General features: G+C 44.8%; 1 protein-coding gene across 8 annotated transcripts; it reads left to right on the plus strand.

The window, feature by feature from the left end:
- Nucleotides 1-883: 883 nt before the first annotated feature.
- LOC109425042 (dynein heavy chain, cytoplasmic) lies at nucleotides 884-21,125 on the plus strand. 8 transcript variants are annotated; one of them, XM_029871819.2, is made up of 12 exons: nucleotides 884-1,315; nucleotides 2,719-4,340; nucleotides 4,465-4,974; nucleotides 5,241-5,279; nucleotides 6,560-10,783; nucleotides 10,935-10,961; nucleotides 11,200-14,220; nucleotides 14,280-14,520; nucleotides 14,603-14,804; nucleotides 16,802-16,919; nucleotides 16,980-20,315; nucleotides 20,377-21,125. In XM_029871819.2, the coding sequence occupies exons 1-12, from the start codon at nucleotides 1,036-1,038 to the stop codon at nucleotides 20,818-20,820; spliced, it is 14,064 nt and encodes a 4,687-aa protein (XP_029727679.1). In that variant the 5' UTR covers nucleotides 884-1,035; the 3' UTR covers nucleotides 20,821-21,125. The 8 variants fall into 8 exon arrangements, with proteins under 8 accessions (XP_029727679.1, XP_029727680.1, XP_029727681.1 ...); XM_029871820.2 differs by lacking the exon at nucleotides 14,603-14,804 and adding an exon at nucleotides 15,327-15,525; XM_029871821.2 differs by lacking the exon at nucleotides 10,935-10,961.
- The last annotated feature ends 2,388 nt before the right edge of the window (nucleotides 21,126-23,513 follow it).

A 23,513-nucleotide genomic window follows, 5' to 3' on the forward strand; every position in this document is an offset into this window, starting at 1 on the left:
TGAAGATGGCAGCCGGCAACGCGTTTCGTTTTAATTTTTGACAGATGCGCTTTACCGAATTTCAGCAACATGATTAGTTTGCCGATTACTGTGGCAAAACAGTTTGCCGATAATCAGTAATGAACGTAAATTGCCGAATTTCGTCATTTTTGACAAGTTATTTTCGAAGAACTGTCAAATTTTAACGATATTTCAGTTAAAATAACCTTTACCGATTGAGTTCGTTATTCGCTTTTACCGAGATCAAATTTGGAGTTTAAGTGTGTGGAGATTAGGAAGAAATTTAATGTATTTAGGTAATTTATTTTTAAAGTGAGCACGCTAACCCTCAGCTACCCAGATTGATGTCAAAGCGACCCAGATTGAGCAAAACTGCAGTTACTCTAATCTGGGTAAAGGCACCTTTACTCAAATCTGGGTTACCGATGTTGGTGGCAAAATCTGGGTAACCGGTACCCAGCTCCTCCGGGACCTTGATTTTGTTAATTTATTTCCAATTTAGATTTTTAATAGAAAGCTCCCAAGTCCCATGTGCTTTTCACTTACCTGATGCAGGAAAACAGTTCCCTGGAAGAATCTTACTGTTTTCCCGTCATTTATCCTTATATTTTTCGGGGAAACATCCATAATTGCCAGCGTTCGCCTGACCGCTGCCATATTCTCAAGCCGGAAAAATGACAAAGTGCCGATTACCCAGATCTTTACCCAGATCCAACCAATCTGGGTTTTCGGGTTACCCGGATTTTGACAACTGCTAACAACATGAAAATCCGGGTAGAATCGACCCAGGCGATGGGTAGTTTCAGGTTAGCGTGAGCAAAAAATCGACGAACAACCGGTTTGCACAACCCTGGTCTGTCACTGATCTGTCAAATTTACCGTTTTTTCTCTCGCACTGTCAAAAATTTTCTGCCGAGTGCAGACGTGTCTATCGTTTTGTCCAAAAATTGGAAAAAATCCTATCAAAAAAATTGTGCAAAGTTTGAGATTGTAGTTTCGCGTACGCTTTCGACCGGATTTCCCATTGCGCACACGATGGGAGATTCGCTGGAAGCGACGGTGGGCAGCATGGGTAGCGATCCGCCCCAGTCCGTCGTCGGAGGAGGAGTGGACACCGAGTCGGTCGCCATCATGGATTACGATGGCTTCACCAACTACATTCGGAAGGCGGTGACTATTCTGCTGCCGGAGGAGGATGTCGTTCCGGTGCCGCTGAATGCCGCCCTGGACGATCCGTCCAATCAGGAGTGCATCCGGAAGTTTCTGAGCGATCCGCAAACGCAGGCCCTGTACATCCAGCGGTCGTGTTTTAAGGGTAAGCGATCGTTTTCTCTTTTTTTTTTTCGATGTGGCAAGATGGCGCTCGGTAAATGGGGAGCTGCGCTGTTGTTATTTTTTGTTGGTTTTTGCTATGGGCGTGTTGTGTGTGAGTCATCGGTGGTGTTCCAGATGGGGGATTGCGTGCGAAAGTGGAAACAGAGAAAATTATCGATTAAACTTTTCTCTTCTGCTTACGTTCGAAATAACGGATGGAAGAAGTGCACTGCTTACAATCACTGCAGCGGCGGTTATGACGCTCGCGTTCAGTGATACAAAAATTCAGCTTTGGGTACGATGGAAATTCAATAGTGATGCATCTACTTGTCTGTATCGAAAAATAGAGGAAACACATCGTGAATGTATGAAATATTCATCATTCGAATACTCATTTACTCTTAATGAAACTATATTGAGGTTGTTTTCATTTGTTGTTTTGTAATTGTAATTTATTTAGTATAAACGATACCCTGTTGGTATAACCATTTGCCAGGTCAAGGAAGCGACAATTATTTGATTGTTAACAGTTAGAAAACTAAACGTTACAGAGGTAATGATGATTTTGTTAATACTGATAATTATTCTATAATGATAGAAGGGCGTTCTTGAAAGCAACAATAGAAGATTGTTGTTTTATTCCTAGCGGTAGTGCATTCCAGGCGATAGCGCCAGCCACGAGTGAGCTTTTCCTCTATGATGTGGTGTGCCTTGGAATGATGAAGCTGTGGGTGCGTTCCTGTTGTCCTCTTCGTAGGTGGCGTTGAAGGTACTCGGGATGGTTGCCTAAATACCCTTGCCGCATGAAGCAGTGCATTCGGTGTTGATAATTAGTGTCTAGATCGTGACCCAGTATTGAATTACGAACGGCCGCTGTTGATTCTCTTCGACGCATATTGTAGACGAAGCGCACCGCCGCCTTGAAGCAACGGTTAAGCTGGTTTTTGTTAGCAGCAGACAGGGCAGGATAGTAAACAACGTCGCAGTATGTAAAAAATGGGATCAAAACTGCTTGTACGAGTTTCTTCTTAGTGAAGGTAGGTAGAACGGGACTGAATTTCCTGAAAATGTGCAGCGTTCCGAAGACCTTCACCGTGACATCATTGACCTGAGCCGACCACCGAAGATTCTTGTCCATGTGTAAACCCAAATTGACGACTCTTTCAGCAACTTGTATGACTTCGGAGCAAAAAACGATTTCAGAGTTTGGGTGTACAGTGCCTTGCTTGCAGAAGATGATGGCTTGGGTTTTTTCGGGTTTGGGTACAACTCATTCCGTTTCGCCCATTCTCGATGGTCTTTAGGTCCGTGTGTTAACTGATCATTACAAATCATGAATTATTTACCTACTTAGATGATTTGAATACTTTGTAATTAGTCTGACTTGGATTTCTGTTCTTTTAGATGACGAGAATGAACCGCCCACGGAAGGTGAAGAGGAGAAAGATGCCGTGACGTACTACATCAGCAATGACGTGCACTTCACCAACCAGCGGATGGCTTCGCTTGTTTGCATCAAACGTGGTTCTGTAATTGAAGCGGATAAGTCGATCCACTCGCAGATTCGGCTGATCAACTTTTCCGAGGGTTCGCCCTACGAGACGCTGCATTCGTTCATCAGCAAAACTCTGGCGCCCTATTTCAAGAGCTATGTGAAGGAATCGGGTCGTGCTGATCGCGATGGCGACAAGATGGCACCCTCGGTCGAAAAAAAGCTTACCGAGCTGGAAATGGGACTGTTGCATCTGCAGCAAAACATTGACATTCCGGAGGTAACGCTCAACATCAACGGAACGGTGGCCCAAGTCGTGAAGAAATGCGCCGACGAGGGTCGTAAGGCTAAGATAACTGACTTTGGCGATAAGGTGGAAGATTCAACTTTTTTGAACACTCTTCAGAACGGAGTCAACCGTTGGATTAAGGAGATCCAGAAGGTCACCAAGTTGGATCGTGATCCTTCGTCGGGAACGGCACTGCAGGAGATTTCTTTCTGGTTGAATCTGGAGCGTGCGTTGCATCGAATCCAAGAAAAGCGTGAATCTCCCGAAGTCGCACTCACTCTGAACATCCTGAAACATGGCAAACGATTCCACGCTACCGTTTCCTTCGATACCGATACTGGACTGAAGCAGACCCTGGCAATGGTGGCCGACTACAACCCGCTGATGAAGGACTTCCCGATCAATGATTTGCTATCGGCTACCGAGTTGGACAAGATTCGTCAGGCTGTTCAATCGATCTTCAACCATCTGCGCAAGATTCGTAGCACCAAGTATCCGATTCAGCGTTGCCTGCGGTTGATCGAGGCTATCTCTCGTGATCTCAGTCAGCAACTGTTGAAGGTGCTCGGCACTCGCCGGTTGATGCACATTCCCTTCGATGAGTTTGAACGTGTGATGAATCAATGTTTCGAGGTGTTCAGCTGCTGGGACGATGAGTACGACAAACTGCAGGGAATTCTACGCGATATTGTCAAGAAGAAGCGAGACGAACACATAAAGATGGTATGGCGTATTGCCCCGGCTCACAAGAAGCTTCAGCAACGTATGGAACACATGCGTAAGTTCCGTCGTCAGCATGAGCAGCTACGTACCGTGATTGTTCGAGTCCTGCGACCGGCTCGTCAGCCTGCCGGAATTTCTGGCGGAGGAGATGCCAGTAGCGCGGACGTCAAGCAACCGTACAGCTTGGATACGGCCGATGCCAACGCAATCGAAGAGGTCAATCTGGCCTACGAGAATGTGAAGGAGATCGAGTGCTTGGACATTTCCAAGGAGGGTTCCGAGGCGTGGGATGCCGCGATCAAGCGCTACGAGGAAAGAATCGATCGCGTTGAGACACGCATCACGGCCCATTTGCGTGATCAACTTGGCACGGCGAAGAATGCCAACGAGATGTTCCGTATCTTTTCGCGCTTCAATGCGCTGTTTGTGCGGCCGCACATCCGTGGCGCCATCCGGGAGTATCAGACGCAGCTGATTCAACGCGTCAAAGACGATATTGAGGCTCTGCACGAGAAATTCAAGGTACGTTTTTTGTAGTCAAAAATGTTATGTTTAAAAAAATTAGTTTTTTTTATTTCCTTCCAAAACCACCTTATGAGTAAAATTTATTCCATAAATTTTCAAAATTCGATATTATTTCTTGCAGGTTCAATATCCGCAGAGTAAAAGCTGCCGGCTGTCGGTTGTACGCGATCTTCCACCGGTTGCGGGTTCGATCATCTGGGCTCGCCAAATCGACAATCAACTGACCATGTATCTGAAGCGTGTCGAAGACGTCCTCGGCAAAGGCTGGGAATCGCACATCGATGGACAAAAGCTGAAAGCCGACGGAGACAGTTTCCGTGCCAAACTGTCCACGGCGGAAGTGTTTCAAGAGTGGGCCCGCAAGGTACAGGAACGCAACACCGGAATTACCGGGCGTATCTTCCTGATCGAATCCACTCGTTCCCGAACCGGCCGTGGCAACACTCTCCGGCTGAGAGTGAACTTCCTGCCGGAAATCATCACCCTGTACAAGGAGGTTCGCAATCTCAAAAGCTTGGGCTTCCGCGTCCCGTTGGCCATCGTCAACAAGGCTCACCAGGCGAACCAGCTGTACCCGTTCGCTATCTCTCTGATCGAAAGTGTTCGGACCTACGAACGCACCCTTGAGAAGGTAAGTTCCCATGTTCTCACCTTGATTTTGCTTCCATTTCCACATAACCGTAAAACTGGTCATCAACACCAAATCTCAAAGTTCATATGTTTTCGTTTAGTCGATACTCCATACTATTACAGTTAGAAATTTGATTACACCTTCATTCACATTGATCACCCCACAACATTCACCCCATCCATCATTTGATATCGCTCCGCCCCAAAAAAAAAAAAAAAACAATCCAGTAAAAACGTATTGTACAACGATATTGTTTTTCCATGCAGCTAACAAATAGGAGTTTAGCACAAAATTCAGTATTCAAGGTAGAGCTAGCTAAAAATTCAGCATTAATTGTTTAGTTTGGTTTCGTTTCCTCGTTTTGCTGCATTTTCTATTCTTTTGCAAACCGGATTAGGGGCTTTTTAAAATACATACGTTTTTTTTTTCACGCCTACGGTTGATGGGAGCAGTTTCGAATTTCGAAAGGAAATATTGAAAAGGATGGCATTTTGTAATCTTTGAAAACTGCTTTTCAGTTTTGCTGTCTTAACCTCGAATATGTAACTCGCCTATACCATACCGCTATTCACATTTTTAATGTGTATTCTGAATAAGGAAATTTGAAATATCCGGTACCTATATCGAAACGGTACAAAACTGTTTCAGAAATACCTGAAAATCTGGTATATGTCAGTGAAAGACAACGGAGACCTGTTGCATAAAGGTTACTTGGCCAAATTCAACATAACCGTCAGCCTGTCTCATCACTTCACGAGTCGAACCAGCTAAGGGCTGAAAGTCTCGTTAATAAAGACAATAATAATAATAATATCATCACTTCGCCATGTTTGAGTTCGCCAGCAATCATGCACTTTTACTATAGGGAGCTGGAACCATCTCGGCAGGACTTTTAATTTGGGCGCTTTTCCGCTATAACTCAGTCAATTTTCAACCAATTGACCTAATATTTTGTTCGCGCTGAAAACTGCCCAAAACATCAGCCACTACTCAAGTGGTTCGGTACCCTATTTCAGCAATTTTGCGATTCGAGGATAACGAATAAATAGCGGTAGTTTCAGCGAATAACAAAATACGAGATTTTTCATTTTATCAATTTTAGGTTTCTTTTCTGCCATGTTCATTATTCTTCTTTAGGGAAACTTACATTTTCAGAGTTATCATAAAATCTGCTATGATTGCTGTATTATTTTCGCTTTATATAGCTTTGTATTGTTATGCCTACTAGAAATGTATACGTTTTGAACAACTTGTTAGGAACCTTCGTCTATATATGTCCCGTTGTAAAAGGTCTAATATGTGATCATCTCAGTACAATATTACGGAGCATTAGATTTTTATCATTACTGCTACAAAACTATCAATTTTCATAGACTTTTAAAATATTCTTCAAAGTCCATTCAGCATTTACCCACCCATAAACTAGCACACGTTTATGACGCTTTCATTCTCAAATCTGCACGTACCGTTTAATGTTGCTTGCTTAGTATAATCAACTTATTCGATTCAGCTTATGGTTATATATCCGCGGCGTACTGTTGTTCGAAGCCTACCACTAACATACCTTTCCTATGTCTACACACAGATCGAGGATCGTGCCAGCATCATCCCATTGGTTGCCGGTTTGCGCAAGGAGGTCCTCGGCCTTATATCCGAGGGTATCGCCCTGGTATGGGAGAGTTACAAGCTGGATCCGTACGTTCAACGCTTGTCGGAGAATGTGACTTCATTCCAGGAAAAGGTCGAAGATTTGCTCGTCGTCGAAGAGCAGCTGGACGTCGATGTTCGCTCGCTGGAGACCTGTCCGTACAGCGCCGCCACGTTTGCCGACATTCTGTCCAAGATTCAGCATGCTGTCGATGACCTGTCGCTTAAACAGTACTCCAACCTACATGTATGGGTTGCCCGCCTGGATGAGGAAGTCGAGAAGAAACTGGCTGCCAGACTGCAAGCCGGTATCCAGGCTTGGACGGATGCCCTTACCGGAAATAAGAAAGAGGTAGATCTCTCAATGGATACGGACGCGCCAGCCCAGCCGACAATCAAGCCTGGCGGTGATCCCCAGATTCAGCGAGCGATCCACGAAATTCGCATCACCAACCAGCAGATGTATCTTTATCCGTCGATCGAGGAAGCTCGTTTCCAAATCATGCAGCAACTGTTCGCATGGGAAGCAATCGTAACCTCGCAGACCCGTCTGCAGAGCTCCCGCTATCAGGTTGGACTCGACAAGCCCGTGTCGCAGACATACAGGAACTTGTTAACCAAGCTTCCCGGAGGATCTGACCCATTGGAAGGCAGCTACGCCGCGATCGAGAACCAGATTTCTGAAGTGCGCAACTACGTCGACGAATGGCTGCGTTACCAGAGTTTGTGGGATCTGCAAGCGGATACCTTGTATGGGCGCCTGGGCGAAGACATCAACCTCTGGATCAAGTGCTTGAATGACATCAAAAAGTCGCGTACGACTTTCGACACCTCGGATACCCGTCGTGCTTACGGTCCCATTGTCATCGATTATGCTAAAGTACAGGCCAAGGTCACGCTGAAGTACGATTCGTGGCACAAGGAAGCCCTGAGCAAGTTCGGACAGCTTTTGGGTAACGAAATGTCCACTTTCCACGGTAAGGTATCCAAGAGCCGCAGCGATCTGGAGCAGCAAAGTATCGAAGCAGCTAGCACATCCGATGCGGTGTGCTTCATTACCTACGTCCAATCGTTGAAAAAGGAGATGCTGGTTTGGGACAAGCAGGTTGAAGTGTATCGTGAGGCTCAGCGTATCCTCGAACGTCAACGTTTCCAGTTCCCGAGCAATTGGTTGCACGTAGATAACATCGAAGGAGAGTGGTCGGCTTTCAACGAAATCATGAAACGCAAGGATTCCGCTATCCAGACGCAGGTTGCCAGCTTGCAGGCCAAGATCGTTGCCGAAGACAAGGCCGTTGAATCAAGAACGCTGGACTTCTTGAACGATTGGGAAAAGAACAAACCAACCGGAGGACGTACTCGTCCGGATGACGCACTACAACAGTTGCACATTTTCGAGACCAAGTTCTCGCGGTTGAAGGAAGAACGTGACAATGTGGCCAAGGCTAAGGAAGCTTTGGAACTGCAGGAATCTGCTATTCCCAATAACAGTACCGAGCGGATGAATGTTGTACTGGAGGAGCTTCAAGACTTGCGAGGTGTATGGAGCGAGCTGTCCAAGATCTGGGCTCAAATCGACGAAACACGTGAGAAACCGTGGTTGTCTGTACAACCCCGTAAGCTGCGCCAATCGCTAGAGGCGATGATGAACCAACTGAAGGAATTGCCGGCTCGTTTGAGAATGTACGAGAGCTACGAGTACGTCAAGAAGCTGTTGCAGAGCTACATCAAGGTGAATATGATGATCGTCGAACTGAAGTCCGATGCCCTGAAGGAACGTCACTGGAAACAATTGACCAAGCAACTACGCGTCAGTTGGGTTCTGTCGGATCTGACACTCGGCCAGGTTTGGGATGTAAACCTGTTGAAGAACGAATCCATTGTAAAGGATATCATTCTGGTCGCCCAAGGAGAAATGGCGCTGGAGGAGTTCTTGAAACAGGTTCGTGAGAGCTGGCAGAACTATGAACTAGATCTGATCAACTATCAGAACAAGTGCAGAATCATTCGTGGATGGGACGATTTGTTCAACAAGGTCAAGGAACACATCAATTCGGTGGCTGCAATGAAATTGTCTCCGTATTACAAGGTATTTGAAGAGGAAGCCCTGACTTGGGAAGAAAAGCTGAATCGCATCAACTCTCTGTTCGATGTTTGGATCGATGTTCAACGTCGCTGGGTCTACCTGGAGGGCATCTTCTCCGGAAGTGCTGACATCAAAACTTTGCTTCCAGTGGAAACATCACGTTTCCAGAGCATCAGCTCTGAGTTCCTTGGACTGATGAAGAAGGTGGCCAAGTCACCGAAAGTCATGGATGTGCTGAATATTCCAGCCGTGCAAAGATCCCTCGAACGTTTGGCCGATTTGCTTGGAAAGATTCAGAAAGCATTGGGAGAATATCTTGAACGGGAGAGAACATCATTCCCGCGTTTCTACTTTGTCGGAGATGAAGATCTACTGGAAATCATCGGTAACAGCAAGAATGTTGCTCGTCTACAGAAACATTTCAAGAAGATGTTTGCCGGAGTTGCTTCGATTTTGCTGAACGAAGACAATACAGTTATCCTTGGAATTGCATCACGGGAAGGCGAAGAGGTCAAGTTTATCAAACCAGTATCAACGGTTGAACATCCCAAGATCAACGAGTGGCTGACTCTTGTCGAGAAGGAAATGCGTTTCACGCTGGCCTCTTATCTGGCTCAAGCTGTCCAAGACATCAAACAGTTCAAGGACGAGATTGATCCTCAGAAGTACATGGAGTGGTGCGACAAGTACCAAGCCCAGATCGTGGTTCTAGCCGCACAGATTTTGTGGTCTGAAGACGTAGAAGCAGCTCTGCAACAGGCTTCCGACAGCCCCGGTAATAAATCTCCACTGAATCGCGTTTTGGCCACCGTCGAAACAACGCTGAACGTTTTGGCCGATTCGGTTCTGCAGGAACAACCACAGCTTCGTCGCAAGAAACTGGAACATTTGATTAACGAATTTGTACACAAACGTACCGTAACGCGTCGCTTGATCGCCCATGGTGTGAACAATCCCAAATCGTTCCACTGGCTGTGCGAGATGCGTTTCTATTTCGATCCCCGCCAAACGGAAGTGCTGCAACAGTTGACGATCCATATGGCCAACGCTCGCTTCTACTATGGCTTTGAGTATCTCGGCGTGCAGGATCGCCTGGTTCAAACACCGTTGACGGATCGTTGCTATCTGACCATGACGCAAGCACTGGAAGCCCGACTCGGTGGATCACCGTTCGGACCGGCCGGTACTGGCAAGACGGAATCGGTGAAGGCTCTCGGTAATCAGCTGGGTCGCTTCGTGCTCGTGTTCAACTGCGACGAAACGTTCGACTTCCAAGCCATGGGCCGTATCTTTGTCGGTTTGTGCCAGGTAGGCGCGTGGGGTTGCTTCGACGAGTTCAACCGCCTGGAGGAACGTATGCTGTCAGCCGTTTCGCAACAAATCCAAACCATCCAGGAAGCTCTCAAGTCACTGCAGGAAGGCTCAATGAAAGATTCGCAGAGCATCACCGTCGAACTGGTTGGCAAACAAGTTCGTGTTTCTACTGATATGGCCATTTTCATCACGATGAACCCTGGTTATGCTGGTCGTTCCAATCTGCCGGATAATTTGAAGAAACTGTTCCGCTCACTTGCTATGACCACTCCCGATCGCCAGCTGATTGCCGAAGTGATGCTGTTCAGTCAAGGTTTCCGTACTGCTGAGAAACTCGCTTGCAAGATTGTACCCTTCTTCAAACTTTGCGACGAACAGCTGTCCAATCAATCGCACTACGATTTCGGTCTTCGTGCGTTGAAGTCCGTGTTGGTGTCTGCTGGTAATGTGAAGCGTGATCGAATCATGAAGATCAAGGATACAATGAAACAACGCGGTGAAGAAAATATCGACGAAGCTTCGATTGCTGAAAACCTCCCGGAGCAGGAGATTCTAATCCAATCGGTTTGCGAGACCATGGTACCGAAACTGGTCGCTGAGGATATTCCGTTGCTGTTCTCACTGCTGAGCGATGTATTCCCGAACGTTGGCTACACCCGTGCCGAAATGAAGGGCCTTAAAGACGAAATTCGCAAGGTTTGCGCCGAGGAATATCTGGTATGCGGTGAAGGCGACGAACAAGGTGGCGCTTGGATGGAGAAGGTGAGTTATTCGTTCAAACTTTTTTTCGCAATGAAACTAAACTGTTACTAACAAATTGAGTCAATACTTTCTCTCCTCTCTATTCCCCATTCTAATCAAACTAATTACCCTACCGTCAAAAATGAAACCATATTCATGAAAACACACACAGGGATTCGGTGAAACATGGGTGGACAAAGTGAGTTTTACCCGCTTTCAGTCTCAATGTGTTGTTGCTCTTTTCTATCGTTTTTTTTATGTTTTGTGTTGTTTATTATACGCCATTTCCTGGTTTAAATGTTAGAAAAAGCTACTTTTTTAAATCATGTGAATAGGCAATAAGCTATTGGTTTTCGCATTAAGGGAAATGACGTACAACTGTGTATTGTACCTTAAAACGTATGACTCTGTCTAACGTAGCTTTTCAAATCAACCAGGTTCTGCAACTGTATCAAATCTCCAACCTCAATCACGGTCTCATGATGGTTGGTCCATCAGGTTCCGGTAAGTCTACCGCATGGCGAGTTCTACTCAAGGCGCTGGAGCGTTTCGAAGGAGTCGAGGGAGTGGCTCACGTTATCGATCCTAAGGCTATCTCGAAGGAAACCTTGTATGGTGTGCTGGATCCGAACACTCGCGAATGGACCGACGGTCTGTTTACCCACATTTTGCGTAAAATTATCGACAACGTACGTGGTGAGATCAACAAGCGTCAATGGATTATCTTCGACGGCGACGTAGATCCTGAATGGGTCGAAAATTTGAACTCGGTTTTGGATGACAACAAGCTGCTTACCCTGCCAAACGGCGAACGTTTATCGCTGCCACCGAACGTGAGAATCATGTTCGAGGTTCAGGACTTGAAGTACGCTACTTTGGCCACAGTATCCCGTTGCGGTATGGTTTGGTTCTCGGAAGATGTTCTTTCAACCGAAATGATTTTCGAAAACTACATGTCGAGGCTGAAGAACATTCCACTGGAAGATGGAGAAGAAGAGAGCTTTACCACCCAGTCCAAGGGTGTTGACAAGGATGACGAGCTGACCCCAGCGTTGCAAACACAACGTGAGATTGCTTCCCTGCTTCAGCCGTACTTCACATCAGATGGATTGGTTGTCCGTTGCTTGGATTACGCGATGGGACAAGAACACATCATGGACTTCACCAGACTACGCGCTTTGAGTTCGTTGTTCTCCATGTTGAACCAAGGCGCGCGAAATGTGCTAAACTTCAACCAACAGCACCCCGATTTCCCGGTTCCTCCGGAACAACTGGAGCAATACATTCCCAAGCTGTTGATTTATTCTTTGCTGTGGTCATTTGCCGGAGATGCTAAACTGAAGGTCCGATCAGATTTGGGCGACTTCGTACGTAGTGTAACTACCGTCGCTTTGCCAGCCCAATCCGGAAATCCAATAATCGACTTTGAAGTTACTCTGCAAGGTGAATGGGCTCCGTGGTCCAACAAGGTTCCAGTGATCGAAGTTGAAACGCATAAGGTTGCTGCACCGGATGTAGTCGTTCCTACCTTGGATACCGTTCGTCACGAGTCGCTGTTGTACACCTGGCTTGCTGAGCATAAACCGCTGGTTCTGTGTGGTCCACCAGGTTCCGGTAAAACTATGACTCTGTTCTCTGCTCTTCGTGCCCTTCCGGATATGGAAGTCGTCGGTTTGAATTTCTCGTCTGCTACCACTCCGGAACTACTGTTGAAAACTTTCGATCACTATTGCGAGTACCGCAAGACACCAAACGGTGTAGTATTAGCTCCGGTTCAACTTGGAAAGTGGCTGGTGTTGTTCTGCGATGAAATCAATTTGCCTGACATGGATTCCTACGGTACGCAGCGTGTAATTTCCTTCCTCCGGCAATTGGTAGAGCACAAAGGTTTCTATCGCGCAGCCGATCAATCCTGGGTCTCACTTGAGCGCATTCAATTTGTCGGAGCTTGTAATCCTCCGACGGATCCGGGTCGTAAACCGCTGTCCCATCGTTTCTTGCGCCACGTTCCCATCATCTATGTGGACTATCCAGGAGAGACGTCACTCAAGCAAATCTACGGTACATTCAGTCGAGCTATGTTGCGTTTGATGCCAAATCTTCGCGGTTACGCTGAACCACTTACCAACGCCATGGTAGAGTTCTATCTGGCATCACAGGATCGCTTCACACAAGATATGCAGCCGCACTACGTTTACTCTCCGCGTGAGATGACCCGTTGGGTGCGTGGTATTTGCGAAGCTATTCGTCCGCTAGACAACTTGCCAGTCGAAGGATTGGTTCGTTTGTGGGCACATGAAGCTCTCCGACTGTTCCAGGATCGTCTGGTAGAAGAATCCGAACGCCGTTGGACAAATGAAAACATCGATTTGGTTGCAATGAAACACTTCCCCAGTGTGGATCGTGAAAAGGCATTGGAACGGCCGATTCTGTACAGCAACTGGTTATCGAAGGACTACATGCCTGTCAATCGATCAGAACTGCGAGACTACGTTAAAGCACGTCTCAAGGTGTTCTACGAGGAGGAATTGGACGTACCGCTGGTGCTGTTTGACGAGGTACTGGAGCATGTTTTGAGAATCGATCGTATTTTCCGACAACCACAAGGTCATTTGCTGCTGATCGGTGTTTCCGGAGCAGGTAAAACCACGCTGTCGCGTTTCGTCGCCTGGATGAATGGCTTGTCCATCTTCCAGATCAAGGTCCACAACAAGTACACAAGCGAGGACTTTGACGAAGATTTGCGTTGCGTACTTCGCCGAGCTGGTTGCAAGGATGAAAAGATTGCATTTATTCTGGACGAATCGAATGTTTTGGATTCTGGATTCTTGGAACGCATGAATACGCTTTTGGCCAACGGAGAAGTTCCTGGATTGTTCGAGGGTGATGAGTACACAACGCTGATGACCCAGTGTAAGGAAGGAGCTCAACGCGAAGGACTCATGCTCGATTCAAGTGACGAATTGTACAAGTGGTTCACTCAGCAAGTGATGCGTAATTTGCATGTAGTCTTCACCATGAATCCGTCAACCGATGGCCTGAAGGATCGTGCCGCGACATCCCCGGCTTTGTTCAACCGTTGCGTACTGAACTGGTTCGGAGATTGGTCCGACTCGGCGCTGTTCCAAGTTGGAAAGGAGTTCACCGTGCGTGTGGATCTGGACAAACCTACTTGGAGTGCTCCGGACTTTTTCCCGGCGGCTTGTCCGCTCATCAACAACACCCCATCGCATCGCGATGCTGTTATCAATGCTTGCGTGTACGTTCATCAAACGCTCCACAAGGCCAACGCCAGATTGGCAAAACGCGGCGGTCGCACCATGGCCATTACACCTCGTCACTACTTGGACTTTATTCATCACTTTGTCAAGCTGTACTCGGAGAAACGAAGCGATCTGGAGGAACAGCAATTGCATTTGAATGTTGGTCTGAACAAGATTGCAGAAACTGTAGAACAGGTGGGTGCAATTGTGGATATTTAAGCTAAGAACATTTCGTCATGGATGTTTTTTTTTAGGTCGAAGAAATGCAAAAGTCTTTGGCTGTGAAGTCGCAAGAGCTACAGGCAAAGAACGAAGCTGCTAATGCTAAGCTCAAGCAGATGTTCAAGGATCAACAAGAGGCAGAAAAGAAGAAAGTACAATCGCAAGAAATTCAACAGCAGCTGGCTGAACAGACCATCAAAATCGAAGAGAAGCGTAAGGATGTCATGGCGGATCTTGCCCAAGTCGAACCAGCGGTTATCGATGCCCAAGCAGGTATGTTTATTGTTATCCGCTTTTCTTGTGTTGTTTTTTACAAGTTTCAGCTCATTGACGAAAATCAATGTTACACAATTAGCTGTTAGCAATATTAAAAAGAAGCAGTTGGCTGAGGTTCGTACTATGGCCAATCCACCGGCACCGGTAAAACTGGCACTGGAGTCGGTATGTTTGCTTCTTGGGGAGGACGATCGCGGTGGAGATTGGAAAGCAATCCGCGGCATTCTGGTCAAGGACAGTTTCATAACGTCCATTGTCAAGTTTGACACATCACAATTAACGTAATTATCGTTCGGATTAAAACAAAAATCCTAATATATCTACTCCTTTACGTATAATCGAACCATGTATATGATAAACGTTCGCAAATAACGCTGAAAAAGACTAAACAATCTGGCAAAGGCAATGTAGCTTCAAGTGATGTGACCAATATTTATCCAATTTTGTTCAAATCGTATTGTGATAACGCCGGCACGAATATGGAATGAGGAGCAAAAAAAATAATATATCCAGTTACTCAACTAGGGAAGGCAGCTAATTCACCGACAACATTCATCTCACATTTTGCTCCATGATATTTACATAATCGCCAATGCTCATGCATAAGTAACTAAATGTTGCAATGTTTCTTTTTTTCTTTCTTTTTACCATCACTGCCATCAACAACACACCTAACATCCAACCGAAATCTATCATACTCTTGTCCGTTTAACCCACAAATATATATCCAACCAAATGAATACTAAAATCCTAAACCCAACCCAACAAACAATAACCACTACAACGGCCACGAAAAACAACAGCGGTGAAATCGATCAAGAAACAGCATCTCGTCGAGGTTCGTTCCATGGCCAATCCGCCGGCCGTCGTCAAGCTGGCCCTGGAGTCGATCTGTCTGCTGCTGGGAGAGAACGCCTCCGACTGGAAGTCGATTCGTGCCGTCATCATGCGGGAGAACTTTATCAATTCTATTGTGTCTAATTTCAGTACCGAAGACATAACGTAAGCATGATGTTTTCTCTCTTGTTTCCCTATTTTTCTTCCTACTTTAGTATGTAGACAATCTATATTCTAAAAGCACGTCGATATTTTGCACAACTTTTGTGTCGTGTTTTGTGATATGAATTCTTCTACTCTCTTCTTCTTGGTTTTCTTTTTGTAGTGCCGTTTTCCGTAGGTAATCAGAAGTTTTAGTGTGTAGGGTTCAGCATGATTTTAACAGACTGAAATTTCAAACAAAATGGAGATCTCGGGTGTCATTTACCAAATATCGGCAAACCTTACCGATGCTTCCGTTAAAAATTAGTTAAGATTAAAATAACGTTCAAAATAATGAATCTTTCCCTTGAAAACTATTTGGATATTTCTTGCAAAATGAATTGTTCTGTGTGTGACCTTCTGTTGCTCTAATATCCGTAATATTTTTCCCAGAGTGTCCCAGAGAGAGCGTTTCCCTTTTTAATGAAACCTACGTGGCCGGTTTTTGTCTTTGTTCGAAATTTCGTTTCTTGCAAGCGGTTCTACCGAAAGTCGTACAATTGAGTAAATAACTCAAACTGGTGCAATTTAGGTACTGTTTACTGAGATAATCGAAAAAACGAATAAGATATGCAGTAGGTGTTGTGGATTTAGCACCAATTTGAATTTCGAGGCCCAAATATTGTCTTTTACGAAAGTTCCTATATGTTAAACATATAGTCCGAAGTAGTGCGCTGTGTAGAACATATGATGTTCTAGCGCATTACTTCTGACGACATATTTAACGTACAAATACGGCAATGTAAGTCAGTGTTTTGACTTCGGAAATCAGTTTGGTATCAAATTCACAATATTTATTATAACAACCAATCATGTACTGCCGTGAATCGCATATCAGTCCCATCTTTGCTGGATTTCCTATACAAATGGGACAGATATGCGATTCACGGCAGTGTATGTCATGCAATAATGTGTTAGGGCAGATTAATCATAATGAACTGTTATGGAAAACCCCAACTCCAGTATCCAACTCTTTTAGTACGGCTAATTTATTCAATTAAATTAATAGTATGGCATTCCGTCATATACGTGTTTTTTTTTTAATTGACGCTAAACCTATTTTCTACTCAATTGCTTGTACAAAGTTGCTTCACTGCATGCTGGGCTGCGATAGCTTTCTGTGTTGTCTAACATCGTAATAAGTGAATAAAATGTGTGTCAAGTCTAATCCAACTACCTAACTCAATCAACAAGTGTTCTACAACTTGATATTTTCTACTCCAACCCTTATCCGAAATAGCGATGATGTGCGTGAAAAGATGAAGTCCAAATATCTGAGTAACCCGGATTACAACTTCGAGAAGGTGAACCGCGCCTCCATGGCTTGCGGTCCTATGGTCAAATGGGCCATCGCTCAGGTAAGTCGCTTCTCCTAAACATACATATGGTTCAGAAACTTATACCGAGCATCGTTTTAGGTCGAATACGCCGACATGTTGAAGCGTGTTGAGCCGCTGCGTGACGAACTAAGCTCCTTGGAGCGCAGAGCCGATACCAACATCAAGCATGGACAGGAAGTCAAGGAGCTGATTGCCCAGCTGGAACAGAGTATCGCCTCCTACAAGGAAGAATATGCTCAACTCATCTCGCAGGCTCAGGCTATCAAAACCGATCTGGAGAACGTTCAGGCCAAGGTGGATCGTTCGATCGCATTGCTGAAGAGTTTGGTCATTGAGCGAGAACGTTGGGAGGCCACCAGTGAAACGTTCCGTTCACAAATGTCCACGATCATTGGAGACGTTCTGTTGTCGGCTGCATTCATCGCCTATGGTGGATACTTCGATCAGCACTATCGTAGCAATCTTTTCTCGACCTGGTGTCAACATCTGCAGGCGGCAAGCATTCAGTTCCGAGCAGATATCGCTCGAACGGAATACCTGTCCAATCCGGATGAAAGACTTCGCTGGCAAGCTAATGCTCTACCAACCGACGATCTTTGTACGGAAAATGCAATTATGCTGAAACGGTTCAACCGATACCCGCTGATCATCGATCCATCTGGACAGGCCACAGAGTTCATCATGAACGAATTCAAGGATAAGAAGATCACCAAAACTAGTTTCCTGGACGATTCATTCCGCAAGAATCTGGAATCGGCCCTTCGTTTCGGTAACCCATTGCTGGTACAGGATGTCGAAAACTATGACCCTATCTTGAATCCAGTGCTGAATCGTGAATTGCGTCGAACTGGTGGACGAGTGCTGATCACCCTGGGAGATCAAGATATCGATTTGTCACCGTCGTTTGTCATCTTCTTGTCTACCCGTGATCCTACGGTAGAGTTTCCACCAGATATTTGCTCTCGAGTCACATTTGTCAACTTCACCGTCACCAGAAGTTCGTTGCAGTCGCAATGCTTGAACCAGGTATTGAAGGCCGAACGTCCGGATATCGACGAAAAGCGATCTGATTTGCTAAAGCTGCAAGGAGAGTTCCACTTGAGATTGCGACAGCTGGAAAAGAGCTTGCTGCAAGCTTTGAACGATGCCAAGGGAAAGATTTTGGACGACGATTCGGTTATCACAACGCTCGAAACGTTGAAGAAGGAAGCCGCAGATATCGGTCAGAAGGTCGAGGAAACGGATAAGGTCATTGCCGAGATTGAAACCGTCTCACAGCAATATCTCTCGCTGTCACAAGCCTGCAGTAATATCTACTTCACCATGGATAGCCTGAACCAGGTCCACTTCCTCTATCAATATTCGTTGAAAATGTTCTTGGACATCTTCAGCACCGTACTTCACAATAATCCCAAATTGGAAGGCAAAACCGATCATACTGGCCGTCTCTCTATCATCACAAACGATCTGTATCGCGTGTGCTATGATCGTGTCGCTCGTGGAATGTTGCACGCTGATCGTCTCACGTTTGCTATTCTGCTGTGTCGAATTCATCTCAAGGGAACTTCCGAACCGAATCTCGACCAAGAGTTTAACTTCTTCCTACGCAACAAAGAAGGTTTGGTGTCTTCTTCAAACCACGTCGATGGCGTGAGCGCGGAGCAACTGGAATCTGTCACACGCCTATCCAGCAGATTGCCAATTTTCCGCAAATTGCTGGACAAGATTCAAGCTATGCCGGAACTGTCCGCGTGGTTGCAGCAAGGATCTCCGGAACAAAACGTTCCAAACCTGTGGGACGAATCAAAGGCTCTGTCGGCCATTTCAGCCGCTATGCATCAACTTCTGCTCATCCAAGCTTTCCGACCGGATCGAGTCATTGCCGCGGCCCACATATTCGTGTCTACGGTGCTGGGTGAAGATTTCATGCCTCAAGCTGAAAAGGAACTGGACTTCTCCACTTGCGTTGAAAAAGAACTCACTAGTAATACTCCGGCACTGCTCTGCTCCGTCACCGGTTACGATGCTTCGTCTCGTGTAGATGACCTGGCTGCAGAATTGAACAAGCAAATTACCAGTATCGCTATCGGTTCCGCCGAAGGATTCAATCAAGCGGAACGAGTCATCAACATGGCATGCAAAACTGGCCGCTGGGTACTGCTCAAGAACGTTCATCTCGCTCCGCAATGGCTTGTTCAGCTGGAGAAGAAACTCCATTCTTTGCAACCGCACTCTGGCTTCCGTCTGTTCCTCACCATGGAAATTAACCCGAAGGTCCCAGTTAATTTACTACGAGCTGGACGAATCTTCGTCTACGAACCACCCCCAGGTATCCGTGCTAATTTACTACGCACATTCTCCACCGTTCCGGCGAGCCGCATGATGAAACAACCCAGCGAACGTGCCCGGCTTTACTTCCTGCTCTCGTGGTTCCACGCCATCGTTCAGGAACGTTTGCGCTATGCTCCGCTTGGATGGGCCAAGAAATACGAATTCAACGAATCTGATCTACGCGTTGCTTGCGATACGTTGGATACTTGGATCGATGCCACCGCTATGGGTCGCACCAATCTTCCACCGGAGAAGGTGCCGTGGGATGCTCTGGTTACTCTGCTCTCTCAAAGTATCTACGGTGGTAAGATCGATAACGACTTTGATCAGCGTCTGCTTTCATCGTTCCTCTCCAAGTTGTTCACCGCACACAGCTTTGAAGCCGAATTTGCTTTGGTCGCCAATGTGGACGGAGTGGCCGGTGGTCCCAATGGTCAACGACATATTACCATGCCCGATGGAACACGTCGTGACCATTTCCTCAAATGGATCGAAGCATTGGCCGATCGCCAAACGCCATCTTGGTTGGGATTGCCAAATAACGCTGAGAAGGTATTGTTGACCACCCGTGGAACGGATTTGGTAAGCAAACTACTGAAAATGCAGCAGCTGGAAGATGACGACGAGCTGGCATACAGCAATGACGAAAGCCTGGATGCGGTTCAAACTCGACAGGAAGATGGACGTCCCTCATGGATGAAGACACTGCATAACAGCGCTCTGACCTGGCTGCAACTGCTGCCGAAACAGTTGGCTACCTTGAAACGAACGGTGGAGAACATTAAGGATCCCTTGTACCGCTATTTCGAACGAGAAGTATCGTGTGGAGCCAAACTCCTGCAAACAGTGGTTAGCGATCTGCAAGATGTGGTCTACATTTGCCAGGGTGAAAAGAAACAAACCAATTATCACCGTACTATGCTCAGCGAATTGGTTCGAGGTATCCTTCCGGCGGGTTGGCGGCGTTATACCGTACCGGCAGGTTGCACTGTCATACAGTGGATCACTGACTTTAGCCACAGAGTTCACCAGTTGCAAAAGGTTTCCTCTCTGGTTTCTCAAGCCGGTGCAAAGGAACTACAGGTAAGACCCAACCTATAAAACCTCATATTTCAGTGTATTCTAATCCAAATTCTACTTGCAGAGCTTCCCTGTCTGGTTGGGTGGATTGTTCAATCCAGAGGCATACATCACTGCTACACGGCAGTGCGTTGCCCAGGCAAACAGTTGGTCACTAGAAGAGCTGACCCTCAATGTCACCATTACTGAGAACGGTTCGGACGGGTTCGATAATCTCAAGGATAGCAGTTTCGGCATCTCCGGTCTGAAACTGCAGGGTGCCCAGTGTAAGAACAACCAACTGCTGCTGACGTCGGCCATCATGACCGAGCTACCGTTAACGTTACTCAAATGGACACGTATCGATTCGGATAGTGCTAGAGCTACCAAGCTAACGCTTCCGGTTTATTTGAATTCCACCAGAACTGAACTGCTGTTTACGGTAGATATGACCGTTGCTCCCGGACAGGATCCGCACAGCTTCTACGAGCGCGGTGTAGCAGTGCTGGCTTCGACTGCTTTGAATTAATTCAACGTGCATTATCTCTATATTATTATCAGCTTATTAAACAAACGTATTAAAATAATATTTATTCAATGGTTGAAGGTTAAAATAATGAGAATATAGTTTATCCAGCTTCAGATACCATTACATTGACTGTTATGATGATCAAATTCAATATTTCGATTAGTTAAACAAGCATCTGCACGACAACGTATCGATCAAGCTTTTGAAAATTGAATTATTAATATCTGCAAGCAGTGGAATGTTAGCTCAAGTGAACAGTAAAATAACCTTATTGAACGAAATATAATATTCTTCAAGCAAAAACATTGTTGCTGTCATACACAATATCCTCGAAAGAAAATACCTTTTTTACCCTTCCTACACCCATAAGAAGGGTATAAATATCGCTCGAAAACCCGACTTTCGATCCGAGGCCCGGAGGGCCGAGTCTCATATACCAATTAACTCAGCTCGACGAACTGAGCAAATGTCTGTATGTGTGTGTGTATGTGCGTTACAAAAAAAAAATCACGCACGTTTCTCAGCCGTCTGTCAACCGATTTGAGTTCTCTTGGAAGCAAATGAAAGCTACTACATCCTAGTAGAAGGCTATTGATTTTTTTCGATTGGACGTTTGGTTACCGAGATATCTCTCGAAGAGTACTTATGAGTCATACATCTAAACTTTTTAAGATTTTTGACCAAGTGTACCATAATAAATATTTTGGCCGTTTGTCGATCGATTTTGGTTCTCTTAACACCGAATGAAAGCTACAGCATCCTAGTAGATCGCCCAGAAATTTTATTTTGATTGGACATTTGGTTACAGAGATATCTTTCGAAGAGTACTTAGGATTTATACAACTAAACCTTTTGAGACTTTTGACCAAGTGTATCATAATAAATATTTTGGCCGTCTGTCAACCGATTTCGGTTATCCTGGCACCAAATGAAAGCTACAACATTCTAGTAGAACCCTATACAATTTTATTAGGATTGGACATTTGGTTACCGAGATATCTTTCAAAGAGTACTTGGGAGTAAGGTTAACTTTTTGAGAGATTCTTGACCAAAGGTACCATAATAAATATCTCAGCTGTCTGTCAACCGATTTGGGTTCTCTAAGCACCAAATGAAATATCTGAGATATCTTACGAAGAGTATTTCAATAAATTCTTTTTGATTAATCTATTCACTTGTTATCTTGCATTAGTTTTTGACCAGTCTATGGGAAATTATTTTTCAATAAATAATGCTGACAAAGTGTATTGTTGTTTTCAATAAAATTATAAATAACAAATTACAAATACACAGGAATTTTATGAAAACTAACAATAGCTTTGAATTTATATATTGTGGGAAAAATGCAAGAACCGGACAGCGAAAATAACTAACTAATGCCAAAACTGATTAACTTAGTAGATATATCATTTTTGTCCTTTTTGCACCATAACCATGAATACCAAGTACTTCGGAGCTAATTTAATCGACTGATTAAGAGATATTAGACAAAATATATCTCGCTGATTTTCTTATCCATTTGTTAATCGATTCAAGATCTTTTGGCAGTTAACAAATGTAAGCTATTTTTTTTTAATTTCACACAAGATTCTAGAAGGTGTCTGGCATTTCTGGTAGTTTAGTCCATGGTCCATGATGCTATTTTGGAAACCAATTCACTAGATGCCAAATCCACAATATTTTCTAGAACTTTTGGTCCATCACACAAAATAAATATGTTAAATACAAATAATACAACAATAGTTTTAATAAGTAAGAAGGGTTCTGTTCACCATAGGTGGATTAAATCGGTTTTTGGAATTGGAATTTGGCATACATTAAATGAAATTTTCCCAGACAAATCTCGACCATTTGATTTACACGGCGTGTCACTTCATTCGAGTCGAGATTTCTCACCTCGATATACAATAATGTAAAAAAAAGTGAACAGAAACCGTAATAGTAGTTTACGAAACAAGGTGCAGAATGACGATTTTTACAGCACGAGTCGTACATTTGTCCAACGAGGCTTGCCGAGTTGGATAATTACGATGAGTGCTGGAAAAATCGAGTTCTGCACCGAGTTGCGTACAACGTTTTTTGCAATTTCATAAATTACCCTTGAGGATAGTTTTTAACCAGAGTTTAAAATTTTCATTTTCAATGAGTGAAATTCAACGTGAATTTTGAAGATTCTCAACTGAGGGATCAAAATAAAATTCATTTTGGCGAATGATTTTTTTCACCTATTCATTCATTTTTCTGTCACTGACAATTTTCACTGAGAAATAAAACTGGACCGTAACTCCCGATTATTCTTCCAATTACCTCAAAACTTATGTATAGTAGTTAATTAGAATATTAATTATGTTCTCTATTCGTCCATTAAGTCGGATTGTGCGTCTGTTAACAGAAATTGGACATTTTACGACGTGCGAAAAAATATTCGTGACAGAGAATTGAATGAAAAAAGAGAGCCATTCAGCTGACAATGAATGTGGCCAAACACGAATGAAAAAATGAGAATGTCAATCTTCACTTTCAATCTTCGAATTTTTTACTCTCTGTTTTTAACAAAACTTTTTCATCAAACTGCACACTGATGTTCATAGCCATGTTTAAGAAAATCTGAACATAACAGGTTATACTGTGCAGTTGTCACAATTTTTCAAAACTGCGTCCAGAAAGCATCAAGAAGTTGACCTAAACTGAAA

Source organism: Aedes albopictus, chromosome 3, assembly GCF_035046485.1.
Source record: "Aedes albopictus strain Foshan chromosome 3, AalbF5, whole genome shotgun sequence".
In the NCBI taxonomy this organism is placed as follows: Eukaryota; Metazoa; Arthropoda; class Insecta; order Diptera; family Culicidae; genus Aedes; species Aedes albopictus.